General features: G+C 33.2%; 1 protein-coding gene across 6 annotated transcripts in view; it reads left to right on the top strand.

The window, feature by feature from the left end:
• The first annotated feature begins 705 nt into the window (after positions 1–705).
• Positions 706–19,652, top strand: part of LOC106070554 (WD repeat-containing protein 97-like) — a 39,573-nt gene continuing 20,626 nt past the window's right edge. The window contains exons 1-12 of one of the 6 annotated variants that reach the window (XM_056034898.1): positions 706–724; positions 11,255–11,442; positions 12,304–12,417; positions 12,531–12,686; positions 13,318–13,434; positions 13,650–13,802; positions 14,732–14,855; positions 15,511–15,673; positions 16,605–16,733; positions 17,615–17,790; positions 18,582–18,683; positions 19,171–19,382. In XM_056034898.1, the coding sequence (XP_055890873.1) occupies positions 11,332–11,442; positions 12,304–12,417; positions 12,531–12,686; positions 13,318–13,434; positions 13,650–13,802; positions 14,732–14,855; positions 15,511–15,673; positions 16,605–16,733; positions 17,615–17,790; positions 18,582–18,683; positions 19,171–19,382 (1,557 nt within the window). In that variant the 5' untranslated portion in view covers positions 706–724; positions 11,255–11,331. The other 5 variants (XM_056034897.1, XM_056034895.1, XM_056034896.1 and 2 more) reach the window with 5 other exon arrangements.

The raw sequence follows: 19,652 nt of genomic DNA, 5'->3' as shown, positions 1-19,652 counted from the left end.
TTACGAATTTGGATTTAATTTACATCGTTACCATGGAAACGCTTGAATTTATTCTTTTTTTTTCTAAATCTTAGATCTATATCTCAGCTGGTTTATAAACTCGGTGTTTCCTGTGTTTATTTTAAAAGAAAGAAAAGCTTATAGAATTAAATTTTATTATGTTTCTAATCTAGATCTAGATCTACTTACTATGTTATATTCTGTTATCTAAATTTACGAGATCAATGTTCGGAGGATTCCCTCCCCCCCCCCTTTTTTTTTGATTATGTTATAGAATTAGATTCTAGACTGTAGATATCCCTCAGCGTTCTCTCCCCCCCTCCCCCCCCCCCCCCCCCAAGTATTTGGAACTTAAAAACCAAAATATATATTTTAAAAATAATAATTCAAAAGAAAAAAAGAACAGCAAAAAAAAAAAAAAAAGCCATTTATCCCGATACTCCGGGAATAAGCTCCCTTATTATATAAAAAAAATTGCACTTAATGATTAATATATTTGCATATTTATTTTGATTATGTTATGATCATAGACATAAATATTCATACATTGTCATTGACTATAAATAAATATCCAAAATTTTAACTTGATACGAAAATGGGAATAAAGTGGTAAAATGAGGACACATACAAAACGAAAAAGATGGTAATAACTGTGATAATTTTGATTTTTCTATTTTAATTTAGGGGGAAAGTTGTGTACATCACCGCCTGAAATATTGTGACAGTAAGTTTTTCCTCATAGATTTACTTAATTAATAAAGCCCATAGTGACTTTATTGGGAGAACCCCCCCCTCCCCCCCCCCCTGCTATACGACTATAGAATTGAGAAACTTTAGTATTTTTCTTTCAGAAAAAAAAATTGAATGAGGAAGAGGTGACCCTCAAAAACATATACGCATAATACGCTCGTGGAATTTGGTGACTGTAACGTCAGCCTGGCTATAGGCCTACGCTTATGAAAACTGCAGTTATGCTTTAATAGTTGTTGTTTTTTTTAATTGTGGGAATCAATAATACTACAAATACGATGGATTGGATGAATTGACGATGTGGAGGGAGATCTACAGCAGCTCATCAAGAACAGGTATCCCCAATAATTCGTTACTTGAATGTTGATAATTTTGAAATAAAATAATCATTTATTGGTTACTTTGAAATTTTGAAACCTGATGGATAACATTATGAAGAACTTAATGTTCTGGAAACTCTTTAAGACATTGGACTGGACTTTGATCTGTGCAGAGGTCAAACCTATGGCCGTCTATCTCTTAGACATAAATCCAAAGCAACATTTCTGAACTTTGATAAACTCATTTTGAATTTTTGGTGACAAAAAATGTGTCTTCCCATATTCGATTCTATGTAAGTGGTGTTTCGTAACTTCATCAAATTCTGCAGTAAATGTAAAAAATGCTAGGAAGTTCCCAGGATTGGGTGAATTAAATTCAGTTTTTCGTTGCGACCATTTAAGCTTGAGTTTGTTTTTGCTTAGTACTTAATAGCTGCTGCTACACGCTTCAGAATATTTCTCCAATACTGCTGATTTTTCAAAATTTGCGCATGAAACATATGTGACAGTTCATCTGGTTCTGCCTTAAGCTTTTCTTCTTCCAGCTTCCACTTCAAAAAAGCGTGTCTGTGGTGGACTTTTTCTTCATGTACTTTCAGTCTCTCAGGTTTCTTCTATTTGGTGAAACCAACACCTGGTTTGCTTAATACACTAGATGTCTTTTCTGATGCCTCAGAAAACAGAACATATGTAAAACAAAACAGACATCCAAAGTGTGGAGAGAAAAGGAGCCAAGATCGGTTGTAAATGTTCCTGTTGGAAGCTTTCTAGTGAACCATGATGTCAAACTTCGTGATTTATTTTGGGTAAACTGTATTGGAAACAAATACCCTTTATCTTTGTTTAGGAAAATTAAGCTACGCTTTAACATAGCAATGCTCACAGTTCCTCAGATAAAATTCCAGGCTTGATATATCCGAAGTCTTTGTACTTAATTACAGCTTTTTCCACTTAGGGAGAAAGTTATTTTGGAAGACCATTATCACTTGACTCATCACCTGTATCACTTACTTGAGATGTTTTCTCTGATTGTGTTAAAAGGGTATTCCCTTGGAGTTTCTTCATCACTACTTCTGTCACCAAGAGACATTTTCACTTCTTCTACTGCTGTATCTTTGTATGAATCATCTGAATAGTGATACTTTTCATCGACACATTCATGGACTCCTTTGTTTTCAGTGCTCTTATCAGGCTTCTTCTTAAATGGTAAGGATGATGTAATAAACTACCCTATATACCAAGTTACTTCTTGAGAGCAACACGGCACTAGTCAGCGCTATGGATGTCATTCCTTGAAATTGAAAGTTACCCCGCGCGGAGAGTTAATAATCTGTGTGGAATACATACAACAGGGTCACTAACTTATATTACAACATAATAAGCAAGATTACATGACAGTGACATAATATTTAATTTATTTAAAAACAAATTTCGGACACTCATTTATAAATAGGGGCCCGAGAGATCTTCAAATTCTCCCCATCCTCTCCTCACCCTAGCTACGCCACTGCTCCAAGGGATATTTGAAGTCCTCCCCCCCCCCCCCAAAAAAAAAAAAAAGTAGGCCTACGCAGTTACCAAAGTCCAAGGAGAATTGAAGTTTCATTCCTCCCCAAAATAATAATAATAATATGTATATATATAGTTACCAAATTCCACGAGTGTAGCCAGGGGGTCGAGTCTCCCCCTTCTTCCCAAACTTCAAGCAAAAGCCCGAAAAAATAATAACATTTAGGCCTAGTTATAATCACTAAATTCTAAGGCGGGTGATGCTCGTGGAGGTTCGAGGTTCACCCCCACCCCCAATTAAATAAATATTTTTTACATCGATCAGTTTTCTAGTCACTGCAAGGGCTCCATTTAATAAAGCACATTGAATAGCCGTTTTCATCTCAGCTTTTTTTTTTCTTTTTTTTTTGGTCAGAATATAGCTGGATCAGGGCCGCCGCGAGGGTTGTGGCCTCCTGCTTGTGAAATTAAAAAATGCCCCCTTTTTTTCTACAAAATTAAATGTATTACGGCTGAGTTGGACACTGTACAAAAAGCGTTAATTTAAATCCATTTTTGTATATCATACCTTTTGTTCCCTTTCATACTTGCACTCTTTTTGTATCACCTCATGCCCTCTTAGATGTTTTATTTCCAATTTTAACTTTGCATTTATTTTCTATTGCGACGTTACAAAAAGTGCTTCTCCAGTTGTATCAGTAATTGGGTGAAACCCCAGAAAATGTTTATGTATTGCAACATGAGGTATATAAGAAACAGAAGCAATAATAATAATGATTAGTTCGGTATGAGACGTATCTGGTGTACAATCTAATTTTTCGTGAAAGTAGCCTATGTGTGTGCTTATACAATTTCAAGGATTTTATTTTCTATTTCACTCAAATTTTGAAATTGCCGGTATTAATTATACATGTATTTGCAAATACCCTTTTTGTGTGTGTCAGATAAACTATTTGTGAATCCTTTAAAAGCGAGACATTCCGATAATAATTAATTCTATAAAGGATTACTAAGGCTGCGTTTCAAAATCATGCATTCGTAATGCGTCGCATCTATTTTTGTTTTCTTTTGAAGAGCATTTAAAAAAATAATCCTTTCTGAATTATATTCGTGTCTTTACAGAATTAATAAGACCCTAATCATCGCCCTAATCATTTACTCCTTTATTGTACCTGTAAAGTCGTCTTTATTTATTTATTCCTAAAACAACCTACACAAACCATTAAAAGCAGAATAAAGTGACTCGAAACACAAAAGCCAATGACGGTTAACCTTTTTTTAAACGTTCAGTAAACTTTGATAATGATTATCACGATTGTATTTTGGATAGATATAGGTGTGTTTACATTCATATCTGACATATGCTGATTAGGAGGTGCCTATACAAATTTATCCAACACATCACTAGAGCAAAATGAAGCAACTCAACACTGAATATTTTTCTTGAATTTATAAAAAATAAATAATCTTAAGTACATTAAGTCACTTATAAAAAAATAATAACATTTTTTGACATTTGAAATAAAACACATATAAGGCAGTGTTCCTCAAACATTTACGGGTGGCGAAAATTTTCGTTCGAGCCCCTCTTAGAACCTGGGGACCTAGAGGAGCGATGTAAAACGAGTCCGTTTTTTTTTGGGTGGGGGGGGGGGTGGGTGGGTGGGGAATAGTTTTGCCTACATAATTTTTAAGCGTTGTATAAAGTTCTTTCTGGAGATAAAATTTAACGTACGTTCGGCGGGTTACCGCTATAGTCTGCAAGAGGTCTGATTTCGTGGCTGGGCCCCGGCGCAGAGCGTATTCTGGCGTTTTCAGCTTCAGAAATTCTTTCACCTAGGATTTACACCTTTTTCTCGTAATAAGAAGAAAGAATATAAAAAGGCCAACATTAATGAGTTTTCTTTTAGAACGCACTATTCATCTAGGAAAAAAAATCTACTAGGACTACTTAAGAGGCAGCCCAGGTCAACAGTATTTTTCAAGTGACATTCTAGGTATAGGCCTATATAGCGAACGGAGGTCTGTATAATGGGCTTACAGAAGCAGATCAGTCAAAACACATTCGAAACAAATATTACAGACAACCTTCGAAAATTCAAGGTGTTGATATGGTGCGCAAAGGTGCACGCGTTCAATATAATAAAGGATCATTCTCCGTCATGACACTAATGGTTGTTGTTTGTTTATTGCTGACTGTGAACCTAGATCATAATTAACATGGTGGCAGCGGTGTATTAATGATCAAAGGTAATCATTAATCAGTATATAAAGGTTTATTGTTTGCAATAATAAATAGGCAACAATTCAAGGCTACGCCGTGCAATGGCAGCTAGAAATTTCCTTCCTGTACCCGAGCCGCTCGAGGTAGAAGGAAACATGGCCGCTAATTGGCAAAAAGTTTCACCGAGCTGGCGAAACTATGAGTTAGCCACTAAATTGTCGGAAGAATCAGAGGAGGTCAGAGTGGCCACCTTTCTAACAATTATAGGGATAAAAGCGATGGACATATATGAAGGTCTTGAAATTGAGAAGGGAAAAGAAAGAAAGATGGAAGAAATAGTGAACAAATTTGAAAGTTTTTGCATTGGAAAAACGAATGAAACTTATGAGCGCTATGTTTTCAATAGTGAATACTCGTGAACAGCAAGAAGGCGAGGACATTGAAAAGTACATAACAAATTTGAGAAGACTTGCAAAAACGTGTAGGTTTGAACGCCTGGAAGATAGCTTGATTAGAGACAGAGTAGTTCTTGGTATTAGACATGAATGCCTCAAAATGAAATTGTTACAAGATAGTAGTCTCACATTGGAAAGGTGCAGAGATATTTGCAGAGCATACGAGACCGCCAACAAACAGTTGAGACAAATACAAGCCGACCCTCCAATCATTGAGAAAGTATCAACACCCTCAAGAACAAACATTCAGAAAGGTAAATGCAGGTATTGTGGAAGGATTCACGAATACATTAAAGAAAAGTGCCCTGCATGGGGTCAAATGTGCCTAGCATGCAAGGGGAGACATCATTTTGCTGTGATGTGCAAAAAGAAAGTTCAGCAGGTATCAGATAATATGTCTAACGATGAAAGACAGCTGCAGTCGGACACAAGAGTTGATGTCATGATGGTAAAAAATGAATGGGTGATGTCTTTGGAGAACCACAAAACGAAAAGGATGACAGCAGTTATGACAGTAAATGGTCACCGTGTAAGGTTTCAAATGGATAGTGGAGCTGATGTAAATACCATCCAGGAAAAATACGTAAATAAGAATCAGATAGAAAAGGCAACGCAAAGATTACTAATGTGGAATAAGACTGAAATGAGACCCATAGGGAAAGCCACTATAACGACGAGAAATGAGAAAACTAACGAAACATTTGAGGCGGAATATATAGTTGTACCAAATAATCTAGCATGCCTTCTAGGTCATGAAACTTTAACAAGAATGAAGTTAATCAAAGTAAAAAAAGATAGGTTCATAGCATCAGTAGTGAATAACCAAGAAGAAGACTGTAGTCCAAAGTTTACTGGTGATTTGGGTGACTTAGGAGAAGTGTCTTAAAGATTGATAGCAGCATTAAGCCCAAGGTTCTGCCGTGTAGAAAGATCCCTATTGCTTTACAAGAAAGGAGGAGTTAAAGACCCTAGTGCAGAGAGGAATCATAGAACCAGTGATAGAGCCTACAGAATGGGTGAGTCAGATGGCAATTGTGGAAAAAGCTAATGGAAAAAATAGGATCTGCATAGATCCACAAGCCCTGAATAAAGTTTTACTAGGGGAATTCTATAATCTTGCTACTTTAGATGACATATTGTCAGATTTGAACGATGCCAAAATATTCAGCAAATTGGATGTGCAAGAAGCTTTATGGCATGTCAGATTATCTAGACACAGCGTCATCTAATTTGACAGCAATGATAACCCCTTTTGGTAGATACAAATGGAAACGATTATCATTTGGTCTGAAAGTGAGTTCCGAAATTTTTCAGAGAAGATTAAATTTAGCACTAGAAGGACTGAAAGGCTTTTTCAATTACGTTGATGATATTATAGTGGTAGGAAGAGGAAGAACGAAAGAAGAAGCACTCAGAAATCATGATATTAACCTAAGAGAGCTGATGAAGAGATGTCAAGAAAATAAGATTAAACTGAACCACGAAAAGTCTGTTTTTAGAACAGCTGAAATTAATTTTTTGGGTCATATTATTACAGAAGCAGGAATAAAACCAGACCCGAACAAAGTATCTGCGATTTTGAGTTTGAATGCTCCAAAGGATATTTCATCAGTCCGAAGATTCTGTGGCATGGTTCAATATCTTGCAAGATTTGTTACAGACTTGTCGACAGATTTACAGCCCATAACAGAGTTGATAAGAAAGAACACACCATTTGTTTGGTATGATCAATGCACACGAGCTTTCAACAAGATAAAACAGAAAATATCGACTTATGGCACATTGATATATTTTGACCCTAACAAAGAGCTTACATTACAAGCAGATAGTAGCCAAAATGGGTTGGGAGCAGCGTTATTACAAGATGGCAGTCCAATAGCATATGCTTCTAGATCATTAACTGATACTCAGAAAAGATGGGCACAGATTGAAAAAGAATTGTTAGCAGTGGTTGTTGGTTTGGAGCGTTTTGACCAGTATACGTATGGCAGGACAGTTATAGTTCAGAATGACCATAAACCACTGGAAAACATCCTTCAAAAACCACTCAGTTCTGCTCCGAGAAGGCTACAAAGTCTAATGATGCGTCTTTATCGTTACAATATCCAGTTTCAATATGTCAAAGGCTAAAATTTGTTCATAGCTGATACTTTGAATAGAGACCCATCAGAGGAAAAGAGTGATATCCCTGATGTTTGTGTCAATTCAGTCGGACTAGCAATGCCAGATGCAGTGCTGGAGAAAGTCAGAATCGAGAAAGATAGAACAATGCAAACACTTATTCAGTATATCCTAAATGGATGGCTAGACAAACATAATAGTTTACCTGAACTCAAACAATATTTTTCACTAAGAGACATGTTAACATACGAAGACGGACTCTTGTTGAAAGGAGAACAAATAATCATACCGATATCACTTCGCAAGGAAATAGAAGAAAAACTCCATGCAGCACATCTGGGAGTAGATTCAATGAAAAGAAGAGCAAAAGAAACAGTTTTCTGGCCTGGATTATCAACTCGAATAAAGAAAATAGCCAACTCATGTTACATTTGTCAGAAAAATAAACCAGCAAATCAGAGAGAAGAATTAATACAGCACGAAATAGGTTCTTCTCCGTGGGACAAGATTGGAATTGATTTATTCCAAATGTGTGACCAACAATATCTAGCTATAGTGGACTATTATTCAAATTTCATAGAGGTAGAAAACATGCAGTTGACAACAACACACGCAATTATAAAGAAACTGAAAGTTTTATTTGCAAGATATTGGGTGCCCAAAGTCTGTATATCTGATAGCGGACCTCAGTTCACATCGGAATATTTTTCCAAGTTTATGATGGAATGGGGAGTGACTCATTTGAAATCTTCTCCAGGACACCATCAATCCAATGGAAAGGCTGAGTCAGCAGTTAAAATTTTGAAGAACATAATGAAGAAATCTAGAGAATCAAAGTCAGATGCTTATGAAGCCCTCCTGGAATTTAGAAATACTCCAAGGCAAGACACAAATCTAAGCCCAGTTCAGATGTTTTTTTGGTCGGATGACTCGAACACTGATACCAAACAAAAGGAGTAACATTAAGATTTCTACATGTCAAGAGAACATTATGAGAAGGAAAGAAAAACGTCAGATGGGTGTAAAAACATCTTATGATAAGAGGTCAAGAAATTTAAGTCAGCTGAGAACTGGACAGATGGTCTATTTCCAATCTCCTAATGACTCTATATGGAGACGTGGAAGAATCCAGTCTCAAGTCAATCAGAGAGCTTACATTATTCGAGGTGACAATGGTGCAGTGTACCAAAAAAACAGAGTGCATATCAACCCGAACAGAGAAACAGAAGAAGATATATTCCCCGATACTGATGACAATATACAGGACAATAGAACTCATGATCAACACATTCGCCACTCATCAACTCATCATTCCCTGCGACCAAGGGATCAGTTGAAGAAACCGACAAGATTCAATGACTATGTGTCTTAATGAACAATTGAATGTTGATTTTTAAATGTGATATGTTTCATATTCATTGAAGCGTATATATGTATGTTATGTTTAGTTGTTTATGTTGTAGTTTTGTTTTATTTTTTTTTATGATACTCCCCTAAATGTTATATTTTTTTTTATTTTTTTTAAAGAAAAGGGGATGTTGATAAAGGTGCACGCGTTCAATATAATAAAGGATCATTCTCCGCCATGACACTAATGGTTGTTGTTTGTTTATTGCTGACTGTGAACCTAGATCATAATTAACACAAGGTCAGAAATATGTAGCCGCCTATGGAAAAAACCTTGGGAATCCCTCGCGCGGCGCTCCATTTTTTCTTATTTAAAAGTTTCCAAAATAGCTTCTTAATTTATTTACGAATATCGTTTTTTTTTAAAATAGTTTTCAAAGGATGATGGAATAATTAGAATTTATTTAAAATATTAAAATAATGAGGAGTCCTATTTTTTTTTTAATGAAACTAAAAAAATAAAGGTAACTTTGAAATAATGATTTGACCACCCCTACATTCGGCCGCCTGCAAGCAATGCACAGTTTGCACAATAGGTATATAATTATATAGCGGCGGCCCAGAGCTATAGACACATTAGTAAAAGCAATTTTTTTAAACCCCAGATTACAAAGATATATTAGTTGGCTACAGAGTGATGTGTATCTACTGTCAATGAACATAATATTCTATGATAGTAGATCTACACTGTCTACACTTTTTAGCCTACCTAAAAAAAAACACACACACACACACACACTACTGATCAGACTGATGAGCATTCATTGCGTAAATCTAGAGTATATTCAATTATAAAGAAATAAAGGGGACCGCCCTCTCTTTAAAAATTCTGCATGACTGCGTACATATTATGCCACAGTTCACCCACAGCACGCTTTAGGCCTAAATTATGAGTAAAGTGTATGCATATAAGTGGCATAACACACTTGCAATACTTAGAAAGAAAATATATAGTTCAGTGCAAGCACCATGGAGATGTTTACATTTTAGGCGAACTGAAAACGGAAGTCAAGTATTAGATCTATCTGTGTAGTAGTAAGTGTCAGTGAGTGGAGTTCTAGAATCTATGTTAATGTTAGATCCACTAAATCCATAATATTAATAAATAATAATAATATGTATTAATGTATAAACCCATCAATTCTTCAATTTGTTGATCATACCCTTAAACTTAAAAGACTATTAGATCTAAATTATTCTAAATCTAGACTAGAGACTGCGGGACGTTAATGAAAATGTTTACAATTACATTTACATTATGATTAATTACATTTATTATTCATCGACACTCTATAAAATCATAAAAATGTATTATTGTCATTATTATTTATGATTATTTATTCATTACATTAAAAAAAAAGTAATTCTCATCATTCATATTGATCATATTTATTTAATATAATATAGATTACAGGCATTATTTCAAAAAAGAAGATAATTAAAATTATGTTCTATTTATTTCTTGTGTCAATCTTAATCTTCATTATCTTGTCATGCATGTTAACCCATGACTTAACTTTAAGTTAATAAAGCTAAACTAAGTTAATAAAGCTAAATATCTATGTGTCATTGTTGGCAACATGCTTTTGTGGGAATACCACCTTGAAACTCTGGCAAAGAAAATTGGACAGCTATTTTCCTATTAGATACAAACTTAATAGCTTTAAACTACATAAGAAGATCTTAGATAATTTTTACTGTGCGACAATGCAAAATCTGTTAACATATGGAATAACTTGTTGGTAAGGCATTATTTCATCTAAACTGTTGCGCCGCTTAGACATCAACACTACCATATTTAAATGAACTTGTGGAACAAAAATGTCTCAGCTAAAATTAGAATAATCTTATAAGACAACATCTACCCGCTCCATCATAACTACGTCAAGTTGTCATAAAGTGGGCTACTTCTATCAATCAAGACTATAACCAAATGGTACAAAAACTTGTTCGATTTTTACTCTGTCAAACTGTATCAGTGCTACTCCATAAGCTAGGACAAATTTGCACAAGTGCTCTTTCTTCCCTAGTACCATTAGAGAAATGAAATGGGTTGCCTGAATCAGCCAGAAAAACAATGAAAAGAATTAAGACCTCTGTGTATAGTCACTCATTGAACTCTTTATATTTGTGTCTGTTCTATTTATGTGAATGTTTTTATTTTGGGGAAAGAGTCTTTGTAATAACGACAAATATCCATAAGAATCAATTAAGCAGTCTTAGTCTAAGTCAAATTTGAGTATTCATTTATTATAAATCTCACAGCTCTAATTTGTGTCTGTTCCAGTTTCTTTATATTTTCTTGAGTTGAGGGGTCCCAAACATAGGAAGCATTTAATATTCTAATACTAGTCTAACCAAGGTTAAATAGCATTGCAATTTTTTGTACTTAATTGACATACATGCATATGCCCATTTATATTTGAAATTTAGAAAATCTGCATTACTCTGCCTATTCATATTGCTAGATTTGACTTAAATATGATAATGTGAACCTGAAATTAAAAAATCCATATGTGGATTAAAGCTGACCAAGAAAGTGATCATGGAGAAGTCAGAACTTGATATTTTTGTCAAACATAAGCAACAGGAAGTTCATGAAAGAGCAAAACAATGCTGGGATACTTTGAGGCAGTCTGTCCTGAGTGTTAAAAAGGTTAGACTAATCTTTAATTTTATAAATATGTCTTTTTCATTTTGTAAAGCACACTTGCCACGTGTGATAAGTGACAATTTTAACATAAATGGCCAGTTTCAAATTTGGCCCAGAGCTGATCTCCTTGCAGACATTTTGAATATTAAGGTAGAAAAGACTGAATTTTTAAAAGAAACATAATAACGTATTAAACATAAAACTTCCTGTTATAATTTGCAGGATGTAATAAGAAAAATGGGTCCAGGACCTAATATTTCATAGGGCCTATCAAATATTTTGAATAAGAACTGAAAAGTAGAAAAATAGCCAGATAATTTAAATAAGACTTGAATAGAGTATACTTTTTAAGAGGGGGGGGGGGAGGGAGGCTGAGAAATGATGCTCAAATTTATGGGCTGGTCTAATTCATAGTAATATATAATATATACTAAAATTCATTGGCCAAAAGGAATGTAAGGGGAGTGTTTATTTGTGGACCTTATTATTCTTGTTATAAGAAAAAAAATGGGAGAGGTCCTTGGGAAAGTAAACAATATATAGCCAGGAAAACAAATCATAGGGTTTAGCCAGTGTTTGTATACATATAAATGTAAACAATCAGTGAAACAAGACATAGGGTTACTAAAATTTACTTGCCAGAAGTTTGGGGGGGGGGGGGGGAGAAATTATACTGCTAGCTGGCATTTCCATTGAAGGATTAAAAAAATGAGTTCCAGCAAGTTAATGTTAATGACAGTTCCATATAGACAGCATTTTTGTTGGTGTGTGAAATGAAAAGGTTTATTGTTCAAAATATATATTTTTTTGAATATTCATTTAATACTTGTTCCATATCATATGAATGATGACTAAATTTATAAGGTTTTAGAGGAAGCAGATGTCAAAGACGTGACTCTGACACATGGCATCTACAGAGATAGAAAGCTGAACCATCATCAGATGATTCATCAAGTGATGTATATTCCTGAGCACAAGGTTAGATTCACAATGGGCACGGGAGAGAGCTTAATACATAAAAATTTTGATAATCAGTTAACACAAATCTGCGTAAAGGCATTATATGTAACAGATACATCATTTTTTTTCAGGAATATTTATCTTGTGATGGGCATAATTTTCATCTATTTCAAGAAGATGGGATCAAAAAGGATGTTGTGAAATGTGAGATTAAGCTGAACAGATTTGTTTATTGTAATCAGACTGACCAGTATGTTGTTTGGAATCATGGAGAAGAGGATCTCTTTGTAAGTGCCACAAATTAATGAGCTCAATGAATTGAAAATTTTATTCTGACTGATGCCTGACTCGACACTTCATAATTAAGTAATAGATATGCAATTTCATACCAGTAGATAAATATATTTATAGCTTATTTTTGATAGCCAAAGTTGTTCTTCATAGAAGCTGGTGAATTTTACATCCTTATTAAAAATTATATATATACTTACATATTTCAAACTTAATTAAAGAAATATTTTTACCTCCACTATATCTTAATACTCATCTTTTCTAAGGAACTTTTCTTGACCTATTTACTTTTTTTAATCTCCCCTGTACCTTTTTTTCTGAAAGATCACTATTTTATATCTAATGTTTTAATTTAATGTTTTAATTTAGTTTGAGAGTTGGAACATTTTCTTTAATGATCCAGGCATTTGTTTATAAAAATATCTCTTCAACCTTTCAATGGACCAGTACATTTCCCCACTTGACCTGGTTTAGCATGTCTGTTAACTGGAGTGTGACATTCACCATTCTTTTTGTTAAATATTATTTAGTCTATATTTTAATTTGTCAAGTTGCACATCAGAGATAACAGTTTGATAATATTTTTTTCACCTTTTTTTTTTTTTCATTTAACTTATTGAATTTCAGCTGATGACTAAAGAATTTATGATCATTTCACAATCTGTAGCAATTGGTTCAGTAACCATAGGTCTTTATAATGAAAAAACTGGAGAGCTCGTAACAATCGGTCCACATTTTATATCTGTGAGTTATTTTATTTCAAACAATTTTATTTCTATTATAAAGTAAATCAACAAAAATTAGCAGAACAAAAGATAGAAACAGAACCATTTTCCCTTATAATAGATTATTTATACAAAGAAATTAATTTATCACAAATGTGCAAACATTTATATGCAAAGAAATTTTCTATAAGTTTAAATATATATGTATTTAATGCTTTTTTTACTTCTTTCTAGTCCTGGATATTTCGCTATCGAGCCAAATATCTGACTCCAAGAAAAACAATCAGAACAACATTTGGAGAAGAAAATATGTTTGCAGCTGTAGTTTTAGAGGATACTGCTAGCAAGTCCCAGAAAATGTATTGTGCTGTAGGCACTGGTCTTGTGGTAAGGCTTTATTAAATGCTAACAAAATTTAAGCAACTATGGTTAATCATTAAAGAAATTGGTTTGGCTTATAATAGAAATTTATACAAAGCTAAGAGGTATGCAAAACTAAGGTACCATTAACTTTAGTTTGACTCATTGAGAGTATGATTCCTCACACACACACACACAAAATAAAAGTACCTCAAAATCCCTCCGAAAAACTTAATTCAAAATTAAAAAGAAATACTATTTATAAAAAACACTACATAAAAAAAACAGTAATACAGAATTTGATTAATACAAAACAACATAGTGTAATAAAATTCTCAGAAATACACACAGATAAAAATACATTCTTTTGTCTTTATGTCAGAACAGACAAAAAGAAGAATTCATTCTTTTTATATGCCAATGGAGCATGGAACAGCTTAAGTAAATTAGAAAACAAAACTAATACATTTTTAACAGTTTAAATCTTGTATTAATTTATAATTAACATCAACTAAATGGACTTGAAAAATTACATATAAAATTATAATAATATTTAAAATTAAAGTTTTAAAATATCATGAAAGGATTATAACTTTTTTTTTGTAGATAATTTTACAGTAAATAATAAGCCCATAGGTTTGCAACTCAAAATAAGCCCATAAATATTTGAGATCCCATAGAATGAATTTTGTTTATAAATCATATTCAGATCACAGACTATTTTAAATTGGATAACTCAAGCTATACAAAAATTATAGAAACCACTGTTTGGATGGTGCATATTTATATTCTTTTTATGTTTTGTACATTATATATTTTGTACATTATATATTGTGTACATTATATGTGTTTTCTAAATAAGACAAAACCGGAGGTAAAAGTAAAACACAAATATTTAGTTTACAATTTTTTATTTTTCAAAATCTCTGTATTGATTATTTCTTGACTGTTATCAGGTTTATAATCTTTTCTCTGGACTGGAAGTGTGTAGAAGAACTGAATTACACACTCAACCCATTACAGCCTTGTCATTCTTCAATCCGCTGAAATATGTCATTACTGGTGCCAAGGATGGTTGTAGTATGTATATCATAATGTATTTTTAAACAGTGTGTTTTTTAACATTCACATCTGGACTAATTGTAACTGGCTCTTAAGAAATACCAACTATGAGAAATTAATTATTGATTCAACACATGCTAGCACTGAGTTTTATACAATGCAAACATGTTGGAATGAGGCATATTGATTACCTTATTAAAGTAAATGTCATTATCTATTTATTGTATGAGTCAACAAATAGTTCCTTAATCAGTTAACTTTGTCCCTTTTTCACATGTTGACCAACAGGAATTTTTAAAGATTAGTTAAAATAGGATGTTAAGTAGGTCATGTTTATCTTGATTCTTTTTACAGTTTGACAGAGAAAGTAATATCTTGCCTTGATACTTAATCCTCTTTGTTTAATTTTATAAGTATTGAACATTTCTTCAAAAATAAAGTTTAGGAGGATTCAAAAGTGGGACTGTATGGCAATAGTCTGAAGTGTTTACCACATGATGAGTCAGACATTAAATCTATCATCTATATCCTAGTAGTTTTATGGAATAGTTTACATTCATCTGTCCCACGCTTGATAGAGTTTGAGGTTTTCCCATTATATTTCTTCTGTGCACTGCCTGTATATTATTGAGTGTTTTATTTAATTATCAACTTTTATAACTCTATATTTCAGTCAAAGTTTGGGACATCAACTGGAAGGTGCTAATGGTATTTGTTGGTCACAGCAAGGAAATCAACTTTTTGAAAATATACCCCCATGAGACATGTTTCATTTCAGCATCATTGGATTGTACCATGAGAGTCTGGAGCATGGAAACTTGTGATGAAATTGACAAGTAGGTCATGAAGGGATTTAGTGGCATGTCTTATCTTCAATTTTTCTTGAAAAGAACTTTGGATGAATTTGTAACTCTAAAATAAAGATAATAGCATTATATGCTTTTATTACTCAATTATTTATATGTGCAACTTAAAATTCATTTTTTTTAAATTTGACAATTTTGTTATTTATTTTAAAATCAAATAATGAAACTGAATAGTTAAAACTAGTGCATTAAAAGTTGTAATTTATTGCAAAATCAAATGAGATGCTAAATAATTACAACCAGTCTGCATCTTTTAGCTACATTGTTCAGCCTTGTAATATTTTGTACATTTCTCCAAAAGATGTAATATATATAAACCTACTCTAATTTATTTAATAAGATGAAAATGCTGTTTAATGATTCAGTAGTTTATGTCTTGAATGTTTTTAACTCATATAGTAGCTTAGGAGCTTAAAAATTATATGTAAAGTTAACAAATTTTAATAATCATCTGTTTGCAGGAGATTTGGCAATATAAAGGCAACCATTTGTCTTTATTCTGATATATTCAAAAAACCATTAATTAACATTTAAGGATTAATTAAAAATGTGTGCTGGCTGGACATTATTTCCGGAAGAGGAATCCTATGCATTGTGCACGGTGGTTAAGCACAGTCTTGAACTGGTTCTTCAGCCAGCCATACAACATCCTTACTAACCAAAGCAAATAAAAAGTAAAAACTTCCTGCAGGGAAAAACTCAAAACTCCAAAACAGATTAACATCTGGCAGTTGAATATCAAAGCTTCAATATTTTGCATTGAAGCATATGAGTACGAGTAGTAATGGTGCAACTTTCAATGTATTTTTAAATGAAGAGTATTGAAGTGAAGATTAAATAAAGAATTACAGTTTCAGAATGTAAATTGAATGCATTGCATAATGTTCATATTCTTTTCCAGAACCATTATAAGTGAACCCATTTCTGGGATTGGTACTGAAATGAACAGTGACATTTTTTATACCTTCACTGGCAAAAGAGTGGATCTATGGAGAATACATCACTTGTACCAGATGCACACAAATATTGGGTTGGTCTAAAAATAGTTAAAATTTGTAACTTAATATTATATTCTCACTGCTTTTCACTCAGAGTAATAAAATTAACAAAAACTAATCAGGAGTATTTCAAGAGTTCTCAAGATGAAAAACATTCAGTCAGGTGAAGCAGATTTCATTTATTTCATTGGGTGATTTATGTGGTCTGTGCAATGACCAAATGCCAGCTTTTATTCTATGCCCTAAAACAAAAATCAGGAATCTTATAAACCCTTGACTCAAGACTGTCTTTTGTTTGACTGCTAAGGATTTGGCATTCAACCATGTCTATTTTATGAAGTCAGATAGGGAGAGGGGATTTGTAGCTAATTGAGTCAAATAAAAACTATAATTTTGAGATTTTACAGTCTATAGTCTAATTTATTCTAATGGGTAATTGAAATCTCTTGTGAATTAATTTTATTCCACCTGTCTTAAAGATTCTGCATCTTATAGGGAAACTTGATGCTTACTATAAGCTATCCCGACAAGACCAACGTCTAATCTTTCCACTCAGGACCGGACACAACAGAATGCGACATCACATGTACCGGAAGCTTAAAATTGGAACCAGTGAAAACTGCCCATGTGGAGTGTCACCAGAGAATGCTGACCACGTCCTCCAAAACTGCTCTCTTTACCAAGAGGCCCGTATAAGACACTGGCCCCAAAAAACCCCAATAGAAAGAAAACTATATGGAGAGCTCCCTGATTTGGAAAACACTGCGCAGTTCATCTCATGTATTGGTCTAGTCATCTGAACACTCCAACATAACAATGAGAACAATGAAGAAGAAGAAGAATAGGGAAACTTAAGTTTTCTATTTTCTTAAATGTAATTTTATTTAAGTTTTTTTTTTCTGCATATTTGCAGGTATCGAGTGAACAGAATCAAGGTCACAGATCATGTGACTTACCCAAAACGAGCCTTGTTGTTATGTAGAGACTCCAGTGCTCGCATAGTTTGTCCTTGCAATGGAAAAGTCATAACCACTTTATTGCTTCAGCCATCAGATGGACTAGTGGATGCAGTCTATGCCATTGCTGAAAGTAATTTCTCCTTTTAAAATATCAAAAAGTCATAGATAATGGAGACTTAAGTGTAAAATTCATGATAATTTGCCTTGGGTTAAATCTTCCATAACAAAATTGTTCCTTGAGGAGTAAAAATTTCTGTTTATAGATAAACACTATTAGGGATAGGCTCTAACTGTAAGGATTGGAAAGCTTAGTGTTGTGTGACCTGTCTTAGCATCCCACAACAATGCTGAGATTTAAGTTAACAGATGTTCCTTCGAAATAGAAGATTATTACATCTAAATTATTTCCTGTTGTTAAATGTTCCTTCAAAAGAGAAGGTGATTATGTCCATGTGTTAATGTGTTAAGCTAGTCGTGCATGTTAATTAGAAACTTGTAGCTAATTGAAAGTCTTCTAAGCCATTGGTTTTCCTTGCTGATCTTGATTATATTTTTCAACCAATTCCACAAGCAATTCAACCACCACCTTTGTGACCTCTTCAACAGCTACCATGAGGGATTCAATAATGCTCGTGCTGATGTGCCAAAATCCTAACCAAATTCTGTCTCATAAATTTAAGAGTTAAATGATGCTTAAACAATCCAAAAATATTGCAATTAATTCCTCATATTTTAAAAAACTTTGGCTTTATAAGATATTCTCTTTCATATTTCATTGACAATTTAATTTCTTAGCATTTGTAGAAAAATTGTATTATTAATTTTACCAATTTGTTCATATTAAAACAAATAAAATAAAATGTTAGCTTAACTTTTCTCTTGTGTATATCAAGTGTTAAAGCTAATTTCTTTTGTCTTCAGAAACAGTTTTTGCATTGTTGGCCAGTGGAGAGATTGTAAAAGCAAGAACTAATTGTAATCCTTGCCAGGTTGTCTCCAGATGGAAGTGTAATAATATAACAGGTAACTGCAACAGGTTTCCAGAGTCAATCACTTAAGTTGCATTAACTCCCTTGTAGGTTAATTATTAATGTTTTTAGACTAAATAATAATAGTAAAGGTGGTTGGTCATATGCTGGCCACATGACACTGTCATTAACCATGGGCCACACCATGCCCTATAGGTCACAAGGTCTTAAAGGGGAACTTTACTATTTACAACTAAAAAAGGTATTTAATGATTATGTAAAAATAATTTTCTAAATAGTTTGCTCTTGTTGTTACTCTAAGTAAAGCTTGTTTTAATATTGAAGAAATGGAAAAAACAACAACTGGTTCTTATGATTTGTTTAATTCTTCTGGTACCATTTTGTCAAAGCCTTAGTTCCAAAGTGTTTTACTTTGAGCTGTCTATATTACATTTACATTTCTTTAAAAATAAACATTATTGCTTTAAATATGAACATTGTTTGTGCATATTTCATACTATTAATTGTTTTCAACATGGAAGAGCAATGTAGTAACCTCCTGGTATATGAATACATTGTGGATCCCACTGGAGATAGTGATGTTTGGTCCAAGGCCAAAGATCTAACCAAAAATGGGAGAGGACAGAAAAATATACACAGCAACAAGAACAGAACACTACTGCTTGGCGGTAGGAAAGATGGCTACATCTGTGTTATTGATTGGATGACAGGGGAAGTCACTTTCAAAATTGAGGTCAGCCCAGATTAATTAAAAGCTTGATTATTATTATTATTTTTTTTTTATCAATGGAGAAGACTATGCTTAAGATTTTATTCAGTGAAAAAAAAAAATTAAAAACCTATTTTATGCAAAATTATTCAGTATGCATAATAAAAAAAGACAACAAAAAAACGTTTCTCCATTTATAAATAGAAACTGTACAATTGTCTTGCAGTTCCTGTAGGGCTCTTTCTTGTTCAATCCTCATTCACTCATAATATACATTTGTTAAGGACATGAACA

This window comes from Biomphalaria glabrata, chromosome 7 (assembly GCF_947242115.1).
Source record: "Biomphalaria glabrata chromosome 7, xgBioGlab47.1, whole genome shotgun sequence".
NCBI lineage: Eukaryota > Metazoa > Mollusca > Gastropoda > Planorbidae > Biomphalaria > Biomphalaria glabrata.
This window is presented reverse-complemented; position numbering and strand designations above follow the sequence as displayed.